The sequence below is a fragment of the Thrips palmi genome, unplaced genomic scaffold (genome assembly GCF_012932325.1).
Source record: "Thrips palmi isolate BJ-2018 unplaced genomic scaffold, TpBJ-2018v1 HiC_scaffold_4, whole genome shotgun sequence".
NCBI lineage: Eukaryota > Metazoa > Arthropoda > Insecta > Thysanoptera > Thripidae > Thrips > Thrips palmi.
Genome location: NW_023144631.1, coordinates 8,433,075 through 8,459,647, shown reverse-complemented (window position 1 = coordinate 8,459,647; position 26,573 = coordinate 8,433,075). Strand labels below are relative to the sequence as shown.

Here is a 26,573-nt window from a genome sequence, read left to right as displayed (position 1 = left end):
GCTGTGCTGCCGAGGGAGAGAGGGAGAGAGAGTGGGGAAGGGGACAGATATATTGGCAGGGCGGATAAGGGACAACACGGGCTAGGGCCGCCTAGGGCCGCCTAGGGCCCTAGGGGTCGAGTTCATTAGATTGGCCCTTCGGCCTGGGCAGGGCAAAGCCAAGCATAGCGCAACCACGGTCTGCACGCCACACAGGGCGGCAGGGCGGCGGGGCAGCGCCGCGAGCCGCACCCACCACCGACTCCACTCACCCGTCCCTGCCCTTGAAACGCCTTTCCGCCACTTTGTGTTCTTAACGGCGTCGCGTACCGTCCTACTTCACGGAGTATGACGGGCAGGGCAGCGCCCCCGCCCCGCGCCCGGGCCCGCCCCGCCAGCCGCAGCGCCACAGCCACACGGCTCCAACTTGTAATTTGTTTGCGGTCCCCCGCCCCGCCCCGCCCCGGAATATCGGTCCGAAGCCCGAAATCGGCACGGCGCGCAGAAATATGGCAGCGGAATAAGGGACGGGCCGGTCTCGATCTCGGCCGGCCGTGGAGTTCGGGGCGGCGGGGCCGGGCGGGTCCGGACTTGAAACAAAACAAGGATGACGATTTCCCCCTCACACAGCTCATTACAGTGCGGCTTGCCTTTGCTGCTGGCTGCAAGTGTTTCATGTTTCTGTTTCCAAACGACGTTTCTCTCTCTGTGGCTGCGCTGCCTCGCCCGGGGGTGGGGGTGACACGCTGGCATACGGGCGTGAGGAAAAAATCAATTAACCGGAGACACATTTTTTTCCGGATGTCTTTTTTCCCTCCTGCTTTAAATGACTGTATTAAAAAAATGGCCATTTGCGTCGTGTTTGCTGACAGACATGGCCCCCGTTTCCGCGCCCCTCTTTTGCAGTCTCCATACTCTCGGGCCTCATTACGCCGCCCTCGCACCTGTTTGCCGTGTTTGCCCGATCGAAGGGCCGCGGGGGGCCGGGGGGGGGGGGGGGGCAGTGAGGGCAGCAGGGGCGAGATTTGGGCGGCGGCGGCCGGAAGGCGCCTTCCGCACACGCGCACTCACACAGACACACGCACACACACACACACACACACACACACACAACTTTGAGGTGACGTCACTAAGGGCGTCAGTACATCGCGTCAGCGGGAAGGTGTAACCCCGGTTACCCTTTCTGGCGGCCTCCACATTTCTTAATCAATAGAATCGACAACAACAACAACAACAACAACAACAACAACAACAAAAACAACAACAATAACCACAGCTACGAAAAAAGGCAGAGGTGCTATGTGCTTTGTCCGCGCTGTGGCGTCGGCGGCGCTCGAGCGATCGAACGTCGTCGTCGTCGTCCGGAGGCGCGGTGCGCGCAGCGCGGTCAGCCAGGCTGACGCAGGCTCAGCCCTGGCTCAGCCGAGCCGTCCCGGCCGGCCCTCCGCAGAGCGAGTAGCCTGACAGGCGGCCTGGGCCAGCCCGCCACACACGCATGTCGAGCGGCACGGCCTACCCCCGTACCATTGCCGGACCGCAGGCGGCCGACCGACAGCCCAACAGGCCGGACCCGTCGAGCCGCGCAGCCTAGCCGCGCAGCCTAGCCGCCCTCAGCCACAGAGACCCGCAGGGACGAGCCTCGCCTCCACCATGCCTCCACCGCGTTCAAAGCGTGTCACACCGTCACACCAACACACCGCCACCGCGGTAGGCTGGGTAAACAGCCCGATTCGAGCGCCGCTTTGCCGAGGCTGCCTTCGGGCACACCGAGAGAACCGCAGCCACCGCACTCTAAAAGGCCCACGTAGCATCTTTAAAATTTCACGAAATCACGACGGAAATGAAAACGCGGTAAAATTGCTTCGTATTATGACGTAACGCTTCGTCACAACAGGAAGCAATTTTTGGAAGATTTGGCAACGCGATGCTTCGTGGACGTTTCACAGTGGGGGGCGCGACAGGCCCCTGCTCGTCCTGGAAACGCTACGCGCTAGTGCGCCGCGCGCCACTTACGAGGCACCGCGACTGAGGAGCCTGAAGAGCCTCTCGTGTAAACACGACTCCGCACCGCGCCAAGGGGACCAAGGGGACGATGGGGACGGAGGGGACGCGGCGCTCCCCCGAGTGGCGACGGCGAGGTCTGCATGGCGGGGCGCGGGGCCGGGCTGGGCCGGGTGGCGGCCGGCGGCGCTGGCGGGCCGGCCCGATGGACAGGCCGCACTGGCAGGGCTGGCGGCGCCGCGAACCACGCGCCACTCACCTGCTCGGCCGCCCATGTAAGTTCCTGCCAGGCGCGGCTTGGGCGGCGGCGTGTAGGCGAGCTGGCTGTTGGCCGGGGAGACGAGTGGCAGCGGCAGCGGCGGCCCGGAGGCCCTCTTGGGGATCACGGCCGCCATGGTGGAGAGCGTGAGCGCGGTGCTGGCGCGGCGTGGCGCGCCCCCTGGGGAGCGTAGCAGCCTGGAGCAGCCTGGAGCAGCTCGGCGCGGTCGGTAGCCCTTCCCGCTGGCGCGTGCTGGCGCGTTGCCAGTGGTTCCAGCCGCCTGCTCTGCTCCGACTAGACCGCCTCAGACTCGGACCGCCTCCGACTGGGCCTCCGCTGCCTCCGCTGCCGCGGCCGGCACTGGCAGTGCTATTACGGCGGCGCGTGCAAAGGCGCCATCAGCGAGCCTCGCGGGGCGTCGCGGGGCGTCGCGGCACCTCGCGCATCGAGCAGGCGTCGCTCTGTCACTCCCCTCGGCGCGGCGCGGCGCTGGCTGGACAAACCGCAAGTGTCAAGTGAGTCGAGACTCACCGCCGGAAAATTGACAATTAACAGGGCAAGCAGTGCCGGGCGGGCGGCGCGGGCGGTGGTGACGCGCGAAGGGCGGTGCCAAAGCCAGAGCCACTCGGGGGCGCTGGCGACGCTGGCGGGGCGCGGCGGAGGGCGCCGCCTTAGCGTCGCGCTTCGCCTTGCCGTCGCCGTGCCGTCGCCTTGCCGTCGCCTTGTGGCAATGGCATTGGCTGCCGCCGCGACGCCGCGAGTTGGAACCACACCGCACTGGACAGGCTTCCGGAGCAAACTAGCCCGCGTGTGAGCCTCGCGGCTGCGGGCGGGGCCGGGCGGGGCGCTGAGGGACGAGGCGGGGCGGGGTGCGTTCGGCCCCAGGTGTCCTCGACACGCGAACCACTTCCCCGACGCAGTTGTGGGGGTTCGAGTCCGGGCCGTCCCGGCCTCGGGGACGAGCCGCGGCGAACACACGTTTTTCGAGCCGTCATACGACGCGCCGGCCCGACGCGCTTTGAATGACGACACGCCGCACCGCGCGCACCGCACTGCCTGCTTGACCCGCGCGGCTTTGCTTCACTCTCCATTCCGCTGATGGCTTCGATCGACGCGCCTCCATTCAGCAGCGAACCGACGATTTCGCACGGACAACAACACAAACAACGACTAGAGACCAATAACAAACAGCGCAGGTGCGGAAAAAACACAGCGATTGGAACGCGTCGATAAGAGAGGCACGGAGAGACTCGGAAACACGCCACATCACGAATAAAGTGAAACATTCCCGGCTTTGAAATGAGGGCCCCGGCCCGGCCGACCCGGCCCCAGTGATTGCGTCTGCCTTTGACCGAGACCCCGAGAGCGACCGCGTTCTCCGACTCGGAACTCCCGGCTTGCCGGAGGTTCGCGTTTTGCCGCGCGCTGTGGCGCTGCATTGCGGGGGAAATTTTTAAAATTATTTGTACCGTTGGTACCGCGGTTTGTACCACGATTTTTACCGTGTGTGTCCTTGGCGACGCCGCGATTGCAGTCCGGAGCGTGACAGTACCGCGACTGCGTGACGCCGCGGCATCGTTTGAAAGCATCGACCAATAAGCGGACGGACGGGGCGCCATGCCGCACTATGCGAGCAAAGGCCATAGGACGACATGAACACGGAACGGACATTTTTCCATCAAGGGGGACGTCGCACAATCTAGATGTTCCAACCATCAAACTTTACGACGACTTGGCGCTTTCAGTTCCGAGGTACATTATTCACTTACATTTTCATTCGTGAAGTAATTGACAAGGGTTTTTTTTCGTATTTCGCCTGGGCCAATACCTCTATTCGGATTGCCTACGCACCAGACAGCCACGGTGAGGGTAACGTCTAATCCCCCCCCTCCCAATCCCCCTCGCTCTCCGCAAGACTGGTAAGGACAGAGTAACGGGGTCCGCCCGGTTGGATATTATCTGCTAACTTGCGGTCGGCCGGTAGTTTGCACAGAGGGCCCTATCCGAACAAGCCGGTGGCTTCCTAAGTAGGTACCGCGGCTAACTTGAAGCGAAGCCGCACAGACACAACACGACTTAACGCAACCAACTGCCGAACGGCAAAACACGGCAACTCATCCCGAAGCGGCGAAACGGGCGGACCGCCCGCAGCCTCCACAAATAGGACGCTGTGAGGGAAGAAGGGATGCGGGCCGGGGGAGGTCATCAACAAAAACAGCCGAGCAACAACAACAAAGTTGCTTTCCATAACGGGGTGGATTCCATTTTCAACGCTTTGGTATGCGCCACAATGTTGACTGATGTTGACCCGCCGCTGGCGGCCCTGGCGGCCCTGGCGGCCCGGCGTGGGAGCGACATCGCGTCGTCTGCCGTCCTCAAAGGGCCACGGGCCACGCCACGCCGAGGGCGGCCGAGGGCCACACACGTGGCGTCGCCGCCACGGCACCGCGGGGCACCGGGACCAAACGGCACACACGGCGTCACGACCGCACGTCCTCGCGTCGGCACGGTCCTCACCCTTTCCCTGTGCGCCGCGCTAATTTCGCCAGAGAGCCAGCTAGCCCTTATAGCCCTTCATGTCCCGGAGGAGGCGGCGCAGCGCGCGGCTCGGACCGCGATGACGAGAATACGTCAAATGGCGCCGGCCGGGCCGGGCGGGGCGGCTTGGCCGTGGAGGCGCGGGAAACTGCCGCCAGGCGGCGCGCCGAGCGCTGGCGTCGCCCTTCCCAGCCGGTGGCAGGGCGTGGCACGGCGTGGCACGGCACCGGCGGCTCGCTCGCGGTTCCTGTCGCTTCTTTTCAGCTCGCAGGCCGGCGTAATTATACGCCTTACCCCCACAAGGTGAGTAGGGCCCTCCCTTTTTGGACGAGCCCTCTCCACGCCTCTCGCGATGCATTCTCGCCAAACGGGAAGAGCGCGCCGCTCGTTCAACAAAAAAGCACATTCCGTCCGAGACAGCGTGTGCGTGTGTGTGTGTGTGTGTGACTTTAAAAAGGCACTCACTGCGGACCAGCTTGCGCTTCTCGCTTCACTTTCCTTCGCGCTCACCGACGAGAAGTCCTTGACGGACTGTCGAGTCGAGCTCGTGCGTGATCCGTCAATGCGATCTAGATTGATTTCCGGAGTCGTTTTCGTCGCTCTGTGTCACTCGCACTCATGGGGAGGGAGTGCGAGAGAGTCCGCGAGACGGGACGCAAACAAATCGGCGGCGCGGCCACATCGAGGACGCCGCATCGAGGACGCCGCATCGAGGACGCCGCGCCGCGACAGCCGCGACTCCCCGTCCCGCGGGACGCCACGCCACCGAGCCACCGACACAGCGAGAGAGAAAACGGGGAAAAAGGACGGCCACGGCTTTTGGCGCGATTATTCAATATAGACAGAGTGTGCCGCGCAAACAGGCCGCGGAGCCATGGCGGAGCCGCGGAGCCTCGGCAGCGAGTTAACGAAATAACGAGGTGGGGCCGTAAATTTAAAGAGAGTCACTTAACGAGGAGGGGGCGGGGCGGGGCGGCCAAAGTTTGCCACTCATTAACAGTGCCGCAGCGCCGCAGCGCACCGAAAAAGTGGGAGCTCGTCCCGGGAGGTGGCTCTTGCCGAGATCTAGGGGATTGCCGAAGTCATAATGAAAATGCGTTTCCAGAGTGAGAATGAAACATGCACCTTCCAGCGTGGACCGGAGGGACCGGAGGCGACCGGAGATCCTAGGAGTCCTAAGGCTCTGCGGTGGGAGCGGGGCAGGCCGAGGCCAGGCAGGCGCGGGAAATCTCCCTAAAGGAGGGCAGAGACGCTTTGAGCCGAAGATGAAGTCTGGCCAAGTAGCGGCGTGCTGTGCCGTTGCTGTGCCGCTGTGCATACCGCACGGCTCGGCGGCTCGGCTCTCGGCTGTGGTTTGCTCAGAGCCCCGCTGAATAGAGGGGAGGCAGCGCCGCCTTAGCGCCACCTCGCCAACTTCGACTTAAACTTGCCTCTCCATTCACCTCATTTAGACCTGTTTGGACGCGAGCTAATACCGCTGCAGTCTCCCGGAAACAAGTCAAGGGACCACTTTTCCCGCGGTTGTCCCGTAAAACTTGTGCGTGGGTGCCTCAATCAGCCACACTTCGGTGACTGTCTTAAAGAGTTGGCCCGGAACTCTTCCGCGTGATGAGGGAATTGAAACCCCCACAGCAGCTCGCCATTCAGGCTGCATCTTGTTTTCCCGCTTAATCTATTTTCGCGCCTTTTCATGAAAAAACAAAGAGTCACGTCACAGTCCCCAAGAGGCGGCGGCCAAGAGGCGCAAAGCGGGCAAAGGCCCTTTCAAAGAATTTCGCTTGGGAAAGGCGGCAAAAGGAGGAAGGAGGGAAAACACACTCCTCATTTACAACAAGAAACTGATGCACGGAGGGGCGGACGAGGGCGGTGGAAAGGCGAACAAAGAGTAAAATGGGGCAGGGAGTGCCACCAGCGTCTCCAGGGCTCGGGAAATGGGAAACCCGAGGAAACTCCTAGCCGGGTCCAAAATCCTTTCACCGCCTCTCAAGATTCACCCACTGACTGCTGACGTTAAACCTTCCGCCGAAACCAGAACACAAACGAAATCAGCATCACGGTGTTTTTTCCGCGTGTGCCTCTCTGCTCGGCGCTTTGAAGCAAGCCCTGGGGCAGCTAGCTGGCTGCCAGGCCCTTGGCGAGCCCTTGGCCCGGTCACCCTTTTGTGGACGGAGATATCTCTCCGGGACAAAGGGCCAATCCGAGGGCCAATGGCATCGGGCCACCGGACAGAAGCAAGGCTGCGAGCGCTGTGAGGCTCACACGGACAAATGGCCGGAGGGAGATAGGCAGATTTGACAGACGACACCCTGCCGGGCCGGGCCAGCTGGCTCCCTGGGGCCTCGGGGACTCTGCCGAGACTTCCTTCCACCTGGCGAACAAGCAACTCCGTAAGTATGCATCGTACGCCCTCCGCCCTTCTGGTCCCCTCTGTGTCCGCCAGCCCCGCCAGCCCCGCCAGCCCCGCCAGCCCCGCCAGCCCCGCCAGCCCCGCCAGCCCCGCCAGCCCCGCCAGCCCCGCCAGCCCCGCCAGGCGCGCCACTCTTACGGAAATTGCGCCCCGTTCGTTTACAAACGGCGCCCAACTCGGCGGACTTCATCCATATGTAAAAACCATTACCGATTGTCGTAAACTGTTTCGACGGAGCCCGGACAAGCCCGGCGGAGCGTGGAGCAGCTTTGTTGACTATCCGCCGCGTGCTGTTGGCAGGTGAGGGATGGACAATGCGCTGTCGGCGCTGTGCAGCCTGCCGAACACTGACTGGTCTCTGTCTGCGCAAGAGAGGCAGAAACAGCTCGGAATGGTCTGACACACGGCACGCTGGCCTGGTCCAGCCTGCCTCGCCAGCAGCCACAACGTCTCTTCGCCACAGGCTCGGACTGGCCCCCAAAAGGCCCCAGCGGATAAGACCGCAAAAGGCCCCCGATCATCATTATGTTTTTACCCTCCATGACCAACTTTGTGAGGCTACCGCTCCCAAACTAAATGCGGTCAATAGCCTTCCCGATACAGGGAATGAAAGAGAAGGGTCTGAAGAATACTAGGGCGTCGAGGGAAGCCTTTTCCGGCAACTAGATTAAACACAGTGGCCGCCCAAAGTCAGCAAAATCGGCAAATTTCCGAAATTCGACCGCTTTTTGACCAACTTGGTCGGAAAATCGCTGCGGTCAAAGCCAAAATCGTTGTGGTCAACGTCTTCCCGATACAGGGCATGAAAGAGTAGGGTCTGAAGAATGCTAGGACGTCGAGGGAGGCCTTTTACGGCGACTAGATTGGACACAGTGGCCGCCCAAAGTCAGCAAAATCAGCAAATTCCCGAGATTCGACCACTTTTTGACCAACTTGGTCGGAAAATCGCTGCGGTCAAAGCCAAAATCGTTGTGGTCAACGTCTTCCCGATACAGGGCATGAAAGAGTAGGGTCTAAAGAATACTAGGGCGTCGAGGTAGGCCGTTGGCCACAACTAGATCGGACGCAGTGGCCGCCCAAAATCAGCGAAAACGGCTACTTTCGGAGATATTCAATCACTCTTTGACCAACTTTGTGACGTTACTGGTCCCAAACCCGAAGGCCCCGGCAGATTTTTCTGCCCCTCTGCCCTGGCCAGTCCGAGCCTGCTTCGCCACAACGGCCTATGGCCGCCTATGGTTCCCACGGGAACCTTCTATTCATCTATTTATTTTGTCCGGAGCCCTTTTATTTTTACTTTGCGACGCGGTCCTGACAGGCCGCCATCCATCGGGCGCCTCGCGTCGCGTCGGGCTTGAGGCTCCGCCGGCTCCGGCCGAGGAACGGCGTCTTTTACGACCCCCGGGGCACCGCCAGGCAACGCCCGGCAACGCCAGGCAACGCGCACACTGTGAGTCGCTTCCGTCGCTCCGTCTCGCTCGCACCCTTATGGGACACCCTAAGAGAGCGAGACAGACAGAGCGTCGGGGGCGATCACGTTGAAAATCGCGAGAATGCATGCATGCATACGTAAGGGGCCATGCTGAAAAAAAAATCCTGTCGAGGCTGAAACGCCTTTCTCGTGCTTTATGAAAAAAAAACCCTAACAACTTTATGCCTTATAAATATTTTTAAAAAGTTGCTGTCGGGTTTTAGTAGTGCAACAGGCTACGTACAGTTGTTGCGGCCGTCAAAACGGACATTATGGCGGAGACAAATGGGCCGTAAATGCCGTGCCATTACTCGATCATTAAGAGCCGCCCGCGTGGCTTTGGGCACGGACACTGCGCGCGACCGCACACACACACACCACGCCGATCAGTCAACCAGCAACTCCCGCCGATGTCGGATCGCGACCCAGGGCAAGGACTCTCGGGCAGGAGGGACCGCACATCTGGAGGGCCCGACCCTCGCCCCCATGCGCCCCTCCAAAGGGAAATAAGATACGCAATTTCTTTTGCTTTTCTCCGGCCCGTCCGGGTGCGGTGCTCTGATTTGTGAACGAAAGAACCATTAATTCAGTGGCTCCCTGCCCTCCTCCGTCAACCAGCCTGTGATGCGCGGTAAGGCATCTGTAGTTTAGTCACTCGCATCGCGTAGTCCCCTTTTAACATAGCAAATTTGCCGTACTCGCCGCCCTCGCCCCGCCTGGGCCGAGTCAGCAGCCAGGGCTGGCAGGTCCCGAGCTCTGACGAATCTCTCTCCCCCGGACAAGCACGGGACATTGAGCGGGCAGTTCTGGCGACGGTCCCGCCCAGCTCGGCTTCGTTTTGCGGCGCCGACATGCCGCGGCTCAGCCGAGCCGCCGCTCCCGGTGCCCCAGTGACTACGTCGCGAAATGAACTTTTATGCGACCCCAGTCTGACTGCAGCAGTTGGCTTTTCGCGTGACCATTGGCCCCTTCTTACCGAAACTGAGACTAGCCGCGCATCGCCCTCACTAAGGCGCACGACGGCGTCTGGGATCCTCGAGGTGCGCACTCGAGGCTGTGGGGCCGCTGGCGCCGGATAGACGAACAGTTCGGCCCAAGGCGACCCGCCACGGGTGGCACGGCGACTCGCAGCGCGACCACACAAATTGGGTCCGACGCCCAGGTTGGTGAACCGTGCCTTAGGGGCAGGCCTCGGGGCAGGCAGGTGCCACCAGACACAGTCATTGGAGGGTCCCGAGGCCCGCCCCTCATTGGCTGCTCCCCTTTCCAAAGGGAAGTAAGGCGATACGCTGCCTTTTCTTTTGCCTCTCTCTCCCCCTCCAGCGCCGCGTCCGCCGCGTCGCGCTGCTCTGCTCTTGTGTCCCGGAAAGCCCAAATGTCCCGCAGGCTGCGCCCCCTCCCCCTCCCCTTCCAGTGCAGACGCGTACGCGCTGTGTATGCCCGCGGCTTCACAGTAGCGAACCCCGTTCTCGTAGTTAACTTTTAATTCATTTCTCCATCCTTTTCCCCTCTTTTTCTTTTTAACAGGGCAAACTTTGCCACTAGCGCCGACACCATCATGCCCCGCTTCCCCCGCGTCACCAGCCACGAGCACAGTGTGATTGTCTTGAGAACTCTTCTCTCCCCCGAACAAGAAAAACAGGGACAGGAGGAGGAACAAGTTCGGGGACAGTGTGCTGCCTCAGCTTCGGCTTCGGTTCGGCTAGACTCGACATGCGCTGGCTCCCGGTCCCCGGCTCCCGGTCCCCCGGAGTAGCTGAGTGGGCGATGAAATTTTGATCGTCCCCAGTCTGCTGCATGCGGTGGTGGCTTGGGGCGTGGCGTGGCGGGGCGTGGCGGGGCGTGGCGTGGCGGGCGTGGCCTTCCTTCCGAGAAGCTGCGACTTCCTGCCGCGAACCAGGACGGCGCCGTCAACAGGTAAGGCTGGGCGCGCTGCCCGCGTCTCCGGGGACGCCTCGGAGTGGCTGGGGCAGGCTGGGGCAGGCCGCGGCGCCGCGGCAGGGGCAGACGAAGACGGAGCAGTGGCAGGCCAGCAGTAGGCATTGACGCGTCAAGGGGTGGGGTGCTGAGCTGCAGCAGCGCGAGCAGCACTCCACCGCCTCTAGGGCCGAGACGGCCCAGGGAACCTCACGCGAGTTTTTCGAGTGAGCTTACGTTTGTGAATACTGGGGAGCTGGGAATATGGATGATTCCCTGAGAAAAAGTGATTAAATCTCTGAAAGCCCTGGTTTCTGCTGACTTTGAGCAACCACTTCCAAAACACTGCTGCTGCTACCTACAATGCGTTGCCACGGTATTCATTCCCTTTGAGGAAGGCCCTGCGATCGCTCGGCGAGCGGCGGAGCGGAACACGATGGCCGAGTCGGCCAAACAAAACGCGAGTAGGCCATTCAAACGGCCTGCATGCCGGCAACCCGGCAACGCAAGGCAGCGTCGGACCACCCATCAATCACCGGCCGCGAGGGAGTGAGAGAGGAAGAGGCAGAAGAAGAAGGAGGAGGAGAAGAAGAGAGGGAGAGAGAGAAGAAGAAGAGAGCCCCAAAGCAGCTGTCCCTCGCAGCATCCTTCAAAGTTGCCTCGAAGATTATCCATCATGCTTTATCGCCAAACATCTAGCTCAGGCATCTTGCTCAGGCATCCCGACAGAGCCCGCCCTGGCCCGGCCTGGCCTGGCCCCGCGGCCCCGCATAGCCCCGCCCGACCGCGGCCGTCGAAACTCGCATTATTGAATGGGCCGAGTTGCCCGGGTGATAACTCTGCTCCGGCGGCTGACGAGGACGAGGAGGGCCTCATCAAGGACCGAAGGCCCCGCCGCCGCGGTGCACCCGGCAACGCCGGCAACGCCCGCAACACCATGACGCGCCCTGAGCTATTTCCGGCCGAGGCTGCCTCTTCCGGAGACACGCCAATTTCCAGTCGATCAGCTTGCAGCCGGGAAGGGTGTCCCCCCTCCTAGTGCCCCGTCCGCCCCGTCCGCCCCGTCGTCGTGGTGGTGGTCCTGGCGGCACGCAGAGCTGGCCGTACCTTGCTCGCCTCATCATTGACGTACACACTCACACATACACGCGCGCGCACACACACACAGCGCGTTCGACGTATGCAGACCTCTCCGCTCCAGCCAGTAACTCCATCAACAGGGCCTTGCATCGCGCCGCGGCCCAGCCCATTGGCCCAGCCGGTACAGAGAGGCGCCTGATGAATAATCATGACCAGTTATTGCAGTATTGCTCCGCCCCGCCCCGCCCCGCCCCGCCCCGCGCCGCCCCGGTCCGGGACGACGAGCCGGCCCAGCAGCCCAGCACCACTCGACTCGACCAAAGGGGCGGACACGACAGACATGACAGGGCAGGCCGGGCAGGCCGCCCCCTGAATAAATCAGCGCCATCACACACACACACACACACACACACACACACACACACACACGCACGTACAAAATAACCATCTGGAACAAGAGCAGCTAGCGGTGACGCGGTGACCCAGCAGCTTTCCCACCGATTCTTTCCATCTCTGTCCGCGCGCGGCCTGGCGCGGCCGCTGCTGCTTGTGTGTCCCTGATTGTGTTGTGTTTCCATTGTTTTCTTTATTAATCGGTGTAACGGGGTGTGGTGTGGTGGGTGGTGCGGGGTCGGACCGCGAGGATATAATGCTATAAAAGAGCGAGTGGTTCAATAATTGCGAAAGGGGCCGACGTCAGCAAAAACCGCGCCACAGGCCCCGCAGGCCGCAGGCCGGTCGGCAGCTCTTATGGCGTTTTGGGGTTTTGGTTTTTGTGTCTGTTTTTGTGGCGTCAGGCCCCTGTAATTATAGAACAGCCTCCGCGGCGGATCCATCACCTTGTTTTAAAAAGCACTTTGGCACAGCCGCCGCCATGCCCTCGGCAGCGCTCGGCCCCGCCGCCCCTGACGTGTGGAACGTGATGTAGAACGTAACGCAGCGGGAGGTGCCGGAGGTGCGCAAAACGGATTGGGCTGCTGTCGCTGTCTCTCTGTCTCTCTCGCTCTCTCTCGACGCGTCGTCCCAGCGCGTCCCAGCGGATGGCAATGGCTGGCAAGCGAAGACTTGGCTCGCGCAGCTCCGGCCATATTTCTTCATGAGCCGGCCACCTGGCCGGCCACGGTGTGCCACGGTGTGCCAGTGTGCCACGCCTCGCCACGCCTCGCCACGCCCCACGACAACCCGCCCTTCCATCGCAGCACTCACTCTCACACACACACCGAGGCGCGGCCATACAAAACCAAGCAAGACTCCCCCTCCTCCCTCAGGCCCTTCCCCGCAGCCGTGGCTGAGAAGAATATAGCTCTCCAGAGTGCAGCGACGCTGCCGTTCCGAGGGTGCCTCTGGTGTCGTGTGCGTGTGTGTGTGAGTGTGAGTTAGTGTGTGCGTGTGCGCGCCACGCTTCGGCAGACGGCAACACCTTGGCCGCCATCAAACCGCTCTCCTCCTCGCTGCCGGAGGCCGTCGGTCTGTCCGTCTGTCGGCCCGTCTGTCGGCCCGTCTGTCGGCCCGTCTGTCCGCCCGGGCGTGCCGTCGTTTGTCCCCGACCTCTCGTGCCCATTTGTCATCTTGACGCACTTCACGGCCTCAGCCTGCGTGGAGCGGGGTAGGCCGCCGCACGGCTCCGCTGCGCGCCGGGCCTGCCTACCCCGGCCCACGCAGGCGCCCTGCTCCTCCCCGCGCGTCTCCGCGGCAGGGCTTGGCTGGCGCCGCTCTGTCTCTCTCGCACTCACGGTGCGAACCGTACCAGTGCGAGAGAGACGGACGATCGCTGAAGCGCTGCAGGCGGGGCAGGCGGCCGATCGCGCGCGCCATCAAGCGCTGCTGGCGCTGCTGGCGGTGCTGGCCGTCTCGGCGGCTTAGCCTCCCTTTGCCGCGGGCTGGGCTCGGCGCGGCTTGCGGCTCGGCGGCTCGGCGTTAGCGACACGGTTAAGTGTGCCGCGGCTCGGCTCGGCCTCGCTCGGCGCGGCCTCGGATTGGAGGCGGGATTGCAGGATTGGATTCGGATGAGGGAGCCGCTCCCCTCGATTTAGGACCCCACAATGGGCTTCGTGGTAAAAGGGGCCGGGGGCCGGGGGGCGAAGGGGCGGACAATGGGGCCGGCAGAATCAACAGTCATCCCCGCCTTCTTTTCCTCCTTGCGTACTCGCGTCGCACCGAGCGGGCACTGCTCGCACTCACTGTAGGGCCGACACTCGATGGGCACGCCAGGTACTGCTACGCCAGGCTACGCCAGGCTACGCACACCCCGGTCACGTCCCCGTGGAGCCTGGCTGCCCCTGGATGCCCGACGCGATGCCCCGGGCTCGGGGTGTAGCCTTCCCCGCCTCCGCCTGCTCCCGCCCCGATCAAGTCAGGAGGAGGGATTTGTGCCGATCGGCGAAAGATGTGGCCGAGGGGGTGGGGGTGCATAGGGGGCGGGGCGGGGTGCAGGGCGGCGGGGGGCTGGGAGATTTGCCAGACGGGAGTTATAGGATAAGGCGAGAGGTGGCGTGCAGGGCGTGCACGGCGAGCACCTCATCCCGGTCCCCGTGCAGGTGGCCGTTGTTGTGCTGCCGTGGTTTTGCAGTGGTTTTGCCTGCCTCCCCCTATTGGTTTCGCTCCACTCATCCCTCTGCGCGCGGCGCGCCCCATAGCAAAACAAGTCCATTTAGATTCCCTCCGTGCCTGAGCCCGCGGCCCGACGGCCTGTGGCGAGGCAGGGCGCGGGGGAGGAGGGCACACACCATTAAGCCCCGGCCCTCCCTCAAGACCACGCATCCGGCGTGATCTCGCTGACGGGCTGACGAGCCTCACAGGCTGGGCTGCCAGGCCGGGCTGCCAGGCCTGGCCCCGCTCGGCCGTCCACTTCAGGTGAGCTTAAATCCCTCGACAAGCCCATCCGTGGCTCAGGCCGTGGCTCAGCCCTCCCGGTGGCGGTCGGCTTGAAAGAGCCCCGCAACGCTTTCGCTTTTTCAACGCCGTCCGCCGCCAGGACATCGAGACACTCCCCATCCCCGAGTGTCAACAACAAAGAGAGCACAAACAGCGCGGACGAGGACGACGAAGTGATGATGGTGATGATTGGCGCGGTGCCTCTGTCAAAGGGCTACCCCCACGCGCGCGCGGCAACGCGGGAACGCGCTGTCGACCGCACACCGCACACCGCAGGGCTCTCATCACACAGCATCCATCCCCCCGACGGGCCGACGGCAGGCCGATGGCGCGGAAGCACGCGGAAGCACGCGGAAGTCCGGCCACTCGGAGCAGACTCTCTGCCTGCAGGCAGCATGCTGGGCCTGCTCCCTGCTCGGACCGAAAGCCCAAATCCCATCGCCTGCCCTTCTTCCGAGTCAGCGAGTCGGCAAGGAACACGACGCGCTCTGCTATTCCGAGTTTCTTGTTTGTATTTTTAACGAGACGGCCCCGGCGGCCAGCGCCTCGCTTCGCCCCGCCCCGCCCCACCCCGCCCCACCCCGCCCCGCCTCGCCGACCGGATAGGCACCTTCCGTGCACATTTGCATGTTGCGCCCCGCGCCGAGACGTACGCCGGGCTTAACAGGGCTTTACCCAGCTGTTGCGCGCCCCGCCCCGCCCCGCCCCGCCCCGACGTGCACCCCGTCATGGCGCTAGGAGAAGCAACGAACCACACAACGACCCTGCCCCGCACCACCCCCTTTCCTTTCCACCCCTCGGCCCTTCGACAGAATAGAGCAAGCTCCGCTCCTCCCCGCCCCGCCCCGCCCCGCCCCGCCTCGCCACGCCCCGCCCCGCGCGGCAGGTGGGAGCGTCCGGGGCGGCGCGCGGTGGCCGAGGGGAGCAACTTGGCGTAGGGCGGTAGGGCGCAGGGCGGTGTTGGGCGGTGCGACGGGTGCGACTACTCACCAGAGTTGTGGACATCGTAGCCCTGCACCGGGACGCGGCAGTCCCCCGAGTCGTCGCTGTCGGTGGGCTTGGCGGTGGTGGACATCTGCACCGACCCGCCGTCCGCCATGGCGACCCGCAGCGCGGACCACCGTCAGCCGTCCTGGAAAGGGAAAGGGAAAAGTGCAAACAAAGAAAATAGTTGATCTTGATTTCTGTTGCAAGTGCCCCCTGCCCCTTCGTCACCCGGAAGTCTGATAAGCCAGTCGCGCCATCCGGTCAGCCGGCATGAAACTTTCGATTCTGATTGGTAATGACAATCAATAGTGACAACATGCGAAAGAAACATTTTCCTTCCAGTCTTTTCTAGTCAGTACTGACGAAGCGAAGAGTCGGTTAACACTAAATGGAGCACCCTCTGTGGTTCAAAAGCACCTCGTGACTCGATATGGCCTTATAAAACCCGATCTAGTGTGCCCCCGAGACAAGCGCTCACGTTGGTAACGTCAGTAATTTGTAAATATTATCTTGTGTGAAAAACGACTGTTTTCCCTCCTGCGACATGTGTGCACTTAACCGTCAATGATTTATAGATTCGGCAGACAAACGCCCCCCCGAGCAGAACGAGAAAATACAAACCAATGACGAAATCTGTAAAAACAAAAGGGCAATCCCCTAACCAAAACACTGCGTCAGCATCCCTGGCATGCGCGCACAATTTTGCGCTCGTAGTCGCTTTGTCTGACTGGAGCATTCCCCCGGGGGTGCGCAGCGAAGAACGCCGTGCACCAAGGACGCCGAACCTCGGTTAGGGGTACTCACCGGCCTCTCGGTGAGTCAGTATTGGAGCCGTGACAGGAAAGGAGGCAGAGGACACCCTGGTCCGTCGTCTGCTGCGGCCTTGCTGCGCCCCACTGGAGGCAGAGGCAGACAGGCAGAGGCAGGCGAGGCAAGGGGGCGCGGAGCGCGGAACAGGGCGTCTGCTGCGTCGCGACGCTCGAAGCGACGCCGCGGCGCCCTGGCGCACCCTCGCCACGCTGGCGCTCCCTGGTGGCCAAACTCGGCAACTGCCATTGGCGCACTCAAAACTCCCGGAAAAGGGAGAAAAGTCGCTGATACAGTCATATTTCGATTTTAAAACTAGCTTAGAACGGTAAGCATATTTTTTGAACTGTCTAACATCGGAAATCTGCAGGAGAGCAACATAAAACAAAATTCATTGAACCGGCGTAGCCTTCTCGAAATTGTACTGCGTCCGAACAGAGTTTGAGGTTGGCTGCCCGACGAACAAGTGCATAACCACACGTATGCCGTCTGTTCGGCGTAGTGTTGTTTGACAGTTTTGACGTGGCAGGTGCGTGACAAAGCCTTCGTTTATGGTATTCTTTTAGCTCATTTGCACCCAGAGCTCTAGTGTTTCTTTCGCCATGGGTTTAACTATCTCAAGCCTGTTCACGCGCCTGTTTGGCAAGCAGCAAATGCGTATATTGATGGTTGGCCTGGACGCTGCCGGGAAAACCACCATCTTGTATAAACTAAAATTGGGTGAAATTGTGACTACAATTCCTACAATTGGCTTCAACGTCGAGACCGTCGAGTACAAGAATATCTGCTTTACCGTGTGGGACGTCGGTGGCCAAGACCGCATCCGCCTGCTCTGGCGCCACTACTTCCAGAACACCAATGGTGTCATCTTTGTTGTTGATTCGAGTGACAAAGAAAGAATTGCTGAAGGCTGAGACTGAACTGCAAAACATGCTACAAGAAGAGGAATTGCGTGATGCAGTTCTCCTTATATTCGCCAACAAGCAGGATCTGCCTACAGCAATGAGTGCCGCTGAACTGACTGACAAACTAGGCCTGAACAACCTACGCAACCGTCGTTGGTATGTTCAAGCGACATGTGCCACACAGGGTAATGGACTGTATGAAGGATTAGATTGGCTATCCAATGAACTTGCGAAGAACTGAGTTTCAACATCGTACTCATTCTTCATTTCTGGACTTGTCAAAGCTGAACGCTTCTTAAATCCATCACTACTGTACGAGAGGGTGAACTTACAGAGAGACTCTAAGCGCTACAATGGGATCAATCAACTTGTGTTTCCGAAGATTGACGTGCCTACTTAGTTATTTATTCTGAAAATATTGTTCTTTTTCTTAAAATCAGATGTTTTATTTATTATTATTTTACCTTTCTGTGAAAGAGTGGCCTTTTTCTTGACAACCATCTGGAAATAATTTTTTTGAAAGTTACGCCTGATTGTGAAAAATGTTCGGATCAATGTAACAACCATTAGCTGATTTTTATCAGGGTAAATTGGTTTGGAGTACCCTTCCTCTTGATCTATGTCACTTAGATTTTCTGAAACTATTTTTAGAGTGTGGGCGGAAGATTGCCTTTTGCATCGGGTGTAATATTCTTCAATGCCAAATGTATAATTTAATATAAATTTGTCAGGCATTTAATAATTTTGTGAATGAACCCTGCTTTGCTAAATTATAGATTCTAGGAAGGGAGGGAAATGACTGTTACTTATTGTCCATTCCTTGTCATAAATATCATTTATTGTGTACCTTACTGGAGCAACTGTTTAATGCTAAAATCAATTTGGGAATGGTTTGAATATACATGCTGTGGGTTGCATTAAGAAAAATTGTTTTAGACATATGGAGCAATGATCATTAAGGCCATGAGTGTACCTTGTCCCATTTATCAGTAATATTGTGATCAATGAACCCTCGTTAAATTTTTTACATGTTTCCATGTATGGCTGATGTGTCATAGTTAAATTGATTTTCTTCTTCTAACATAGTGTATAAAATCTTTTAGTCGTCAAACATAGTTTATTCGAGTGCTGTCCAAATTATTGAAATCATCAATGATTTCCATTGAGTGAGGAGAAACATTCTTTGGAATCCTAAAGCTAGTGTTGTCATGCTCTCAAATACAAGTGTGATTATCTAAAACACTTTGTAATATTCAAATGGCCTCCTTCATAGTTTCATCTTCTTACTTTTTTAAAAATCTTTTTGTTTTTGCACAAAATTGTGTGGAGCTATTTAGTTTGGTTGCCAGCATTTACATAGTGTAGTGCAGTAATATCCTCAATTTTACAATAAATTTGATTCCTGTTCAGTATGGTAATTCATTGGGCTTGTTCATTTATATTGACCACAGTGATGCCAAGTGAAGAGTTGTAACAGTTTCTAAATCTAGTCAATATCTGTCCGTTTCTCAAGCTTAAGAATTATTTATCTTCTTTAGGCAGCCTGTTGTGATTACTGTATTGAAGCACCTTCCTCAAGGCTTGACTATTTTCAATGTAGTTGTGTGAATTAAGGGTTAGTGAAAATGAAGGTAACATAAGGCTAATTGTATTTATTCTAAGAAGAAGCAAGGTATCTTTTAAATGATTCATACTTGTTGCTGTGAGCATGGTAGGTAGGATTGCATAAATTATGTTCACTAAATTTGTTTCTCAGAAGATAGGGTTGGACATGTCCGAGTTTAAAATTTTAATCTAAGTATAGTTCAGTTATGGCTCTAGCCCAGCACTGTGTTTTCCTCCCTATGTCTATGTGTTTTTGGTAAGTTACATGTCTTGTTCTTGCAAGGCTTTTTGTGTTAAATGAAAATGTGATTGCTGTTGTGTGCTTTGGTTGTACATTATTATCATAGGAAGAATTATGAAAGTTTTACCATTATCTTTATATTAAATAAAATTTTAATAAGTATTAATTTGTCTCTCATTATTATAATCCGACCCTTGAATTTTCTGTAACCACATTCATATTCTTGTCAGTAGATTAAAATTTTTGTGCAATCCTTATGACCTCAGGACCTTAAGATCAAGATCTAGAAAAGGAAAAGGAATGTCACTGTGGCGAAGCCTGGAATGTTCATGCAAAGACTTGCAGTTGCTGATGACTCTTAGTGGAGGTCAATGCTTCAGGTAAGCAACATCTTCCTTTCAGGGCATTGGCCTGGTTAGGTTCATTAGCATTTGCATTTGGGAAAGCAGTATGGTAAACAAGTTAAGTCTGATAAAACATTTGTTCTAGGTGGCACAAAAATGAAGAAGGGGAATGGACTGGAGTCTTTGCTCAAAGAATATGGACATTGAAGCAAACTGATGAAAAAATTCTTTATCATGTTCAACATGCCACTAAATTAGCTCAGCCTAAATCAAAACCAAAGGTCAGGAGGAAAGAAACATTGGTGAGAAAAAAGCAGGCAGATACTGAATTAAATATTCTGGATAAAGATGCACTTCAGCTTGAGGATGAGAAGCTTCTTAAAAATTACTTCAGATTAGATTTTTCTCTGGATGAAATGTATGCTAAATGGGGTGAAAGTGACCCAAACTTCAAAGAAGTCGCATCAAAGTTTCATGGAGTGAGAATGCTCAAACAGGATCCAGTTGAAAATATATTTTCATTTATTTGCTCATCAAACAATAATATAGCAAGGTATGGCAAGTTTAAAAATTACTAGTTATTAAAGTGCAAACAATATGTGCTATTAAAATATAATAAGTTGTTAATATTTGCTACCCAAAGGATATCCGGCATGGTCGAAAAGATGTGCACATTGTATGGTGAAGTAATTGGAGAGAAAAATGGACAGTCATACCATGCGTTTCCTGATGTAAATCGACTGGCGGATCCCATAGTGGAGCAAGACTTGCGCACAGCCAGCTTTGGTTACCGTGCCAAGTTCATCCAGAAATCAGCTGAAATGATTCAGTCACTAGGTGGAGAATCATGGCTTCAATCCCTTCAGTCAAAACCGTACACAGAAGCCAAAGCTGCACTCATGCAACTGCCAGGGATTGGAGCAAAGGTGAGAAGTTTAAGTTTGAAGGATAGACTCTGTTTCAAATGAATACAGCAAAAATGTTCTCTTTAAATTATTTTGTTGTTGTTGTAGGTTGCTGATTGCATTTGCTTGATGTCATTAGATCATCTTGAAGCTATCCCAGTTGACACTCATGTTTGGCAGATAAGCTGTCGTTATCTGCCTCATTTAAAAAATTATAAATCTGTCACTGAGAAGGTGTATAATGAAATAGGAGAGTACTTCCGTGACCTTTATGGACCGTACGCTGGCTGGGCCCACACAGTAAGTTTCCATTTCAGTGACTATTTATGCTTGAAATCAACCAACAGAAATACTAATTCCTTTAAATTATGACTTAGGTTCTATTTTGTGCTGATTTAAAGATGTTCCAAGAGAAACCAGTAGGAGGTAAAAAGCGCAAAATCAACAGAGTTAGTAAAGAAGAGAAGCAGAAAAAATCTAGTTAATAATTCACATAGGTATTTTGTAACTTAGTCCTTTTTTAACCCATCTACTGCCTGGTGAATAGATTATTTAATGATTTTTTAAGTCACCCTGATGTTTTTGTACATTTACTTTTAAGAACTGTCACTAAATTGCCACATGATATTAGTCCAATACCATCATCATCTGCATCACATTGGTGGCTAAGATATACTCCAAAGTGAACATTATTCCGATTTATTTTAGAAAGAGTCCTTAAAGGCTCATTAGTTCTTTCACCTGTAGCTTGGTCTACACATACCACTCCACATCTTGTACAGGGTCCATCCACCTTTGATAATAAGAGAAACAGTAAGAAAATATAGTAATTGCAAAATTTTTTGGGAATAGTTTAACTGGTAGCTATAGATGGGACTTACCGTAAATTTTTGTGAACCAATTTTTATTTCAAGCCAATCCATTTCTTCAAAAGGTGTCTTCAAACCTTTCAAGACTAGGTTGGCTCGAAAACGGTTCACAAGACCTGTCTGTGAATGCAGAGAACCTTTCAATAAATCAGGCTTCCAAATGGAATAATTAATGAGATTTTAAAAATGTCATTTTACCTTGTCACATTCTTTAGAATCAATCTGATCTCCCAACCATGATACACTTTCTTCACTGATCATCAAAAACTGAGCTTTGTTTGCCAAGGCAAGAGACTTCTTAGCATCTGTCCACAAATTCACCACATATTATAACTGTGCTATGACAAAATAAGATATATAAAGGAAAAAAACTTCACCTTTCCCGGATCGTCCATCTTCATTGAGCTGACGAACCAATCTGATACCATGGCGCCCTAGGTTTGCTGACAGCCATGATGCTACTTGATCTCCACAGTCAATTCCTTTGATGCGGTCACCACACACTTTACTTTGACACAGAGAGCTTCTTGTTTCTTTGTCATTTGCTTCTATTGCCTCATCCAATGGAACTGACACCATATCAGACTGTCCTGAAAAATTCAAATGCATAAAGACTTATGCTTTTAACACTGTAATGGAATTGTATTTTGTTGATAAGATTTAACTTTACCAACTTACTCAAAAATCTAAGGTGCAGCATTTTATTAGTTAAATCAATATGTGGGTTGACAAGGGCTAAACGGGGCTCCAAAGACTGAGTCAAAGCTGTCCCAGAAGCAGATACAATCATCCATGTTCTGTCATAAATTAAACCTCGGGACCCAATGGGCCAGGCAGAACTAGGTTTAAAGCCTCCACAAGACTTGATTGGATACAGCACAACCTGGGATAATTCAACTGGACCAAGATCAACTGAGGAATCATGGCAGTGCAAATACCCCACATCATCAGCGGCATCATGCCACACATCTTGAGCATCATTTTCTTTAGATGGGGCTTCATGTTCCACAAAACACTGGTAGATCATGTTAAGGAGGGCAGTCACATCCTCCTCTGTAGACATGTATCCAAAAGATATACGTACAGTACCCGTTGGGACTCCATTTATGATATCATTTCGGTCCCCACATACATGACCTGCCTGTTTAAAAAAATATTTTTATTTGTTATGTCAATGTGTGATGTTATGTTAAACAAACTTATTAAGAGATTGAACTACCTCAAAATGGGATTTAAGTTCATTTTCAGTCAAACCAAGGTGTCGCTGACATGCCCCTGGATTACAAAAGCAACCAGTACGTAGTTGTATTTTGTGACTATTGGCCATATTCATAACCTTCAAAAATAAAATGGATTATTGGCAGCTTGTTAAAAATAATTGCTTTGTAGATTTAAAAAAAAAATTACCTTGCTGTATCCAACATAGCTCCCATCTGGTCGTAACAAATTGAAATTCACAATGGCCCCTTGAGTGTCAGGGTCTTCAAAGTCATTATCACAGTACAGTATTGCTACTGGCTTATTATTGTAGTGGCTTAAATTTTTTAAACTGTGATGAGCACGTCTAGCGAGAGAAAATGAGTGGCGCCTCACATTATCCATGGACCCCATCAATCTTGTAAGGGTATCTAATCCATGGCCAATGGCTATTATTGACAGAAATGAAATGGTTCCATCCTCAAACCTGTAAAAAGGAAGTAAAAAATTTGAATTTTAGTAATTTTTTTTAGAAACATTGGTGTTTTTTGTTTGTTTTCTTTTGAGGAAGTAAATTACCTCTCATGAAGGCTTGGTCGTAGTACGTGATTTCTGACTCCACTCATTGCCATCAGAACAGTCCCACCCCCAAAATATTTTTTTTCAGAAAGTAAGTAGCTGCTTGACCGTTTTACCAGCAAAGCACCTAGTCCAGTGGGGTACCCAAACATTTTGTAAAAGGATATTGAGACAAAGTCTGGTTGGCAAAGTGATAAGTCCAAGGGGCTGGTCCCTACAAGTGATGCAGCATCAAGAAGGCAAGCCCAATTGGACTGTATACCTGCAACTGGAAGATCAAGGAAAAACATTTAAATCTCATAGAAGGAATACAATGACATAATTTTCAAGGCTAAAAATAATTATAACCATTGTTTAATGTTCCACATTGGGCCATTTTCACCCAATGCAAAGGTGTCTTTGCTCCAGAAAAATTGCATTGGCCAGATATGGCAAAGAGTGAATTTGTACCATCAGAGTTGCTGTTTGCCTCAATGCTTCTTCTACAATTCTCCTCGGAAAATGTCTTCTCTAGTGCTTTCAAAGACAGATTCAATACTGATGAGCTTCTATCAGCAACAACTTCCCTCATGCCAATAACAGATGTATGATTCTCTTGTGCATAAACAAAAACTCCCTTTTTGTCTGAAAAAAAAAAATTATTAAGAAAAAGCTTGCTTGATTTAAAGAGATAACTATTTTAAAACAGGAAAAAAAATCCAACTCTTTTCCTTTTAGTGTTTAAAGAATGCAAAGCCTCATACCAGACCCAAAGTTGAAACTTTCTGCTAGAAGTTTGACAGCATGAGTGGCACCAGAGGTAAATATAATGTCATATTCATCCATGTTGGTGTTAAAATGCTGTAGGACTCTGGGGAATAAAATTTAAAAAAAATAAAATGGAATGAGATTTAAATGATATCGTCACTCTTTCTTGGAAATCGAGTTTGTCAAATCAAAACCAAAATACCTGTAGCGAATTTGATCTACAATATCATTAGTGTATTTGCATGTTGTGCTCAGGGAGTGAGGATTTCCATACACCGAACTACAGAAATCTTGCATGATGTTTTGCATTTGTAGTTCTGAATAAAGAGTGGCAGCCGCATGATCCAAATAGTGACTGCCTGAAAATTTTAAAACGCATCAATAATTTTTGAATTGATGGAGACAAATACGGGGTGACATATTTTACTTTGTTGACTGCCAGCATAACATGACTTGGCAATCAGCATATGAAAGAAACAAAGCAAATCAACAGGTGTTACATAATCATGCGACCAAGTCAAATACCAAATGATTTATTTTCATCAGAGTACCTTTAAGGCGACGAAATTCTTCAGAGACGACCATGTCACAGCGATTTTCTGTACTTATGAGTGACTCTGTTTTTTAGATTTTGCATTAACCAATTTAAATGCTCAATCAAAACAAAACATGGGTAATCAGCTGATTTGTGTCCCAAAGCCGAGGTACCGAACTGAGCGCCGAATGCACCTCTCTCTCTCTCTCACTCGCCCGCTCCGACTACGAAGCAGCTCATTGGACGAAAGCGAGGGTGTTGACTGAACGGTTCTCTGCCAGTTGTCACTGTGTGAGATAACGCGTTAGCAAATGGGAAAACATGGGCGATATTCTTATCTATGCTTATCCCTATCGTTGTGACGACGAGAGCGCAACACGTAAGCATGTAACGGACTACGTTGCCTTAGAAAATAGATCCGACTTCCCCCACCACAGACGGCTGCATCTCGCTCCGCCCGCTCACCACCACCACACCACCACACACATCCTCGTGCGTGATCGTGTAGAGTCGAGCCGAGAGTTTTGCTCTGGCTCCCTCCATTTTGAATTGTAGGCGTTGAACTTTTACCGCTCTACGCCTATTTATCCTTGCCTGAAACACCACCTCCTCCTCCGCAATATCCTCCTTGAAATATCCTTTGAGTTATTTTTCCTGGACCTGCCCATCTTTTCCTCATTTCATCAAGGTATGTTCTATGCTTCCTTTATTTATTTGCTCCCCAACCTTGCCACTTGTTCTGACCTCTTCGTCTTAAAACTCTTTGAGGCGAAAGTAAATAAGTAAAATAACTTGAAATTTATTGAGGAATCAATTTTTGACAGTTGACATTCAGAAAAGTAAAGTTTGAATGAGTGAGTATTTGTTGGGCTCCTATCAGTGCCGGCTACATAACCGCAAAGATACACGTATGCATACGCATTGTAAGGGCACTCAGGCCTTTTGTTTGTTTTCGAGTTACTTTTTCTCTTACAGTATTTGACGGGTATGCGGGTGTCACTAGATTTTCAATTTAAGGTACTTTCATTTTGTATCTGTGTACCCGAGTGTCAATGTCCTGATCTCCAGAATTTTGTGCAAGGGACGTTTAAGCCTGCTAGTGCCCATGAAGGTCAGAAGTTCACTTTTGAGATAGTCATATCTCGAAAATTAGTTATCTTCTGCAGATTTTGTCACATTCTTGCCCTTGGCCTGATGTTTACTTGTTTATTTCATTGTCAAAGATAAGTTCTGGTTCAAGTGGTCATGGTTGATTGCCTATGTTTACCTCCTTTCCTTCAGGTTAGAAGATCCTGGCTCCAACCCTCTTTGCCCTTATTTTTCTCTCCTGGTTTGCTTTTTATGTTGTTCATTATTTTTCCCCATCAGTTTTCTTGCTCTTATCATTTTCATCCACAATTCCCCTCCTCTTTTCTCTTCCACACCTGTTGTCTCCTCACCTACTCAATTTCATTAGTTTGAAATATTCCCTATCATTCCAATCCGCACAAATCAGCAAATAAAATTTGATTATTAAGGATGCCTACCTTTATTTAACCTGAGTCACAAATCAGGAACTCATCTTATTTTTGAACACAGCAAATGTTTGTTTTTCTTCAACTTTTACCTATTCATTCATCTCGCAGGTCAAGTGTCTCGTCAAATTGTACAGTAAGTTGTTTCTTGTTCTGCTCTTTTGTATTCTTTCAACCACTTTTCTTGGACATCTTTTCTTCACTGAGCTCTCTGCTCTAGTTATTCAGCCTTGTAAGACTGCACTCTTTCTAAATTTATCTTCATAGACACTTAGCTCCTCTTTGCTATTTCTCCTAGGATTTCTCATGGCAAATGAAACTTTGTGAGTTATAATTTCCCCTCTGTTCTGTAGAATTTCACATGAATAAATAGACCTTTCTTCAGACTACCCACAAGAGCATGTTAAAGGTATTTGTTAGGTCATTTCATTTCGCTTCAAGAAATTCATGACAAGTGTAACAGCTATCCCTCAAATAAAGAGTTATGTAGAAGATCAACTCTGAAATAAAAACTAATTGGAAATATTTCTGAACTTTAGTTTATATTGTCATCATATGGAGACCTGCTGTGTGACTCATGGAAATCTAGAGTCGCTTTGGGCAAAGATGGTTGCAGCCAGGTTCTTCATGGAGTATTTAGTTTATTATTTAAGTTAATTATGTAAAAATTTGAACCCTGTGCTATTTTAAGAATTGTTGGGTCCCCTGAATTTGCTGCAATGCTATTGTACTAGTGAAATAAGTTCAATTGTAGCTTGCGGGGCCAAATTACTTATCACCTGCTGAATTGGCATAGCTTGCTACTTAGATTT

General features: G+C 53.3%; 5 protein-coding genes across 12 annotated transcripts in view; 3 read left to right on the top strand and 2 right to left on the bottom strand.

Moving 5' to 3' along the window:
• The window catches only part of LOC117649254 (band 7 protein AGAP004871-like), a 31,707-nt gene extending 15,243 nt beyond the window's left edge, over positions 1–16,464 (bottom strand). Inside the window, exons 1-2 of one of the 3 annotated variants that reach the window (XM_034391844.1) lie at positions 16,318–16,464; positions 15,517–15,658 (exon numbers count right to left, since the gene is read on the bottom strand). In XM_034391844.1, coding sequence (XP_034247735.1) covers positions 15,517–15,625 — 109 coding nt within the window. In that variant the 5' untranslated portion in view covers positions 15,626–15,658; positions 16,318–16,464. Of the gene's footprint in view, positions 1–2,239; positions 2,356–15,516; positions 15,659–16,317 lie in introns of those variants that run through there. The other 2 variants (XM_034391843.1, XM_034391845.1) reach the window with 2 other exon arrangements.
• Positions 16,465–16,518: 54 nt separating this feature from the next.
• LOC117649253 (N-glycosylase/DNA lyase) lies at positions 16,519–20,891 on the top strand. 2 transcript variants are annotated; one of them, XM_034391842.1, is made up of 6 exons: positions 16,519–16,648; positions 19,338–19,451; positions 19,561–19,968; positions 20,059–20,341; positions 20,429–20,620; positions 20,698–20,891. In XM_034391842.1, exons 2-6 carry the CDS (start codon positions 19,372–19,374, stop codon positions 20,803–20,805), a joined length of 1,071 nt encoding a protein of 356 aa, XP_034247733.1. In that variant the 5' UTR covers positions 16,519–16,648; positions 19,338–19,371; the 3' UTR covers positions 20,806–20,891. The 2 variants fall into 2 exon arrangements, with proteins under 2 accessions (XP_034247733.1, XP_034247732.1); XM_034391841.1 differs by lacking the exon at positions 16,519–16,648 and adding an exon at positions 16,683–16,849.
• Positions 16,770–18,645, top strand: LOC117649256 (ADP-ribosylation factor 2-like). Its single transcript, XM_034391846.1, is given in 2 exon segments — positions 16,770–17,228; positions 17,230–18,645. Coding segments are annotated over 2 exon segments (543 nt in total). The 5' UTR covers positions 16,770–16,922; the 3' UTR covers positions 17,467–18,645.
• Positions 20,854–24,656, bottom strand: LOC117649250 (molybdenum cofactor sulfurase 3). The gene is made up of 12 exons (XM_034391824.1): positions 24,264–24,656; positions 23,915–24,071; positions 23,709–23,815; positions 23,314–23,589; positions 22,966–23,233; positions 22,597–22,873; positions 22,409–22,525; positions 21,868–22,330; positions 21,567–21,779; positions 21,388–21,494; positions 21,202–21,309; positions 20,854–21,113 (listed from the first exon to the last, which is right to left on the bottom strand). The coding sequence occupies exons 1-12, from the start codon at positions 24,295–24,297 to the stop codon at positions 20,889–20,891; spliced, it is 2,352 nt and encodes a 783-aa protein (XP_034247715.1). The 5' UTR covers positions 24,298–24,656; the 3' UTR covers positions 20,854–20,888.
• Positions 24,657–24,713: 57 nt separating this feature from the next.
• LOC117649251 (poly(rC)-binding protein 3) overlaps positions 24,714–26,573 on the top strand; it is a 90,965-nt gene continuing 89,105 nt past the window's right edge. For 4 of the 5 annotated variants that reach the window (XM_034391831.1, XM_034391833.1, XM_034391828.1 and 1 more), the window contains exon 1: positions 24,714–24,935. The gene's annotated coding sequence lies outside the window, so the exon portion shown is untranslated. The remainder of the gene's footprint in view (positions 24,936–26,573) is intronic. The other variant, XM_034391830.1, reaches the window with a different exon arrangement.

Bases quoted from the DNA above. Each gene is read 5' to 3' on its own strand.
- LOC117649250 (XM_034391824.1), bottom strand. From the start codon at position 24,297: ATGGTCGTCTCTGAAGAATTTCGTCGCCTTAAAG. The intron at 24,072-24,263 runs GTACTCTGATGA...TAAAATTTTCAG, and splicing joins AGAATTTCGTCGCCTTAAAG to GCAGTCACTATTTGGATCAT. The intron at 23,816-23,914 runs GTATTTTGGTTT...TTTATTCCCCAG, and splicing joins GTAGATCAAATTCGCTACAG to AGTCCTACAGCATTTTAACA.
- LOC117649253 (XM_034391842.1), top strand. From the start codon at position 19,372: ATGTCACTGTGGCGAAGCCTGGAATGTTCATGCAAAGACTTGCAGTTG. The intron at 19,452-19,560 runs GTAAGCAACATC...CATTTGTTCTAG, and splicing joins AGTGGAGGTCAATGCTTCAG to GTGGCACAAAAATGAAGAAG. The intron at 19,969-20,058 runs GTATGGCAAGTT...TGCTACCCAAAG, and splicing joins TCAAACAATAATATAGCAAG to GATATCCGGCATGGTCGAAA.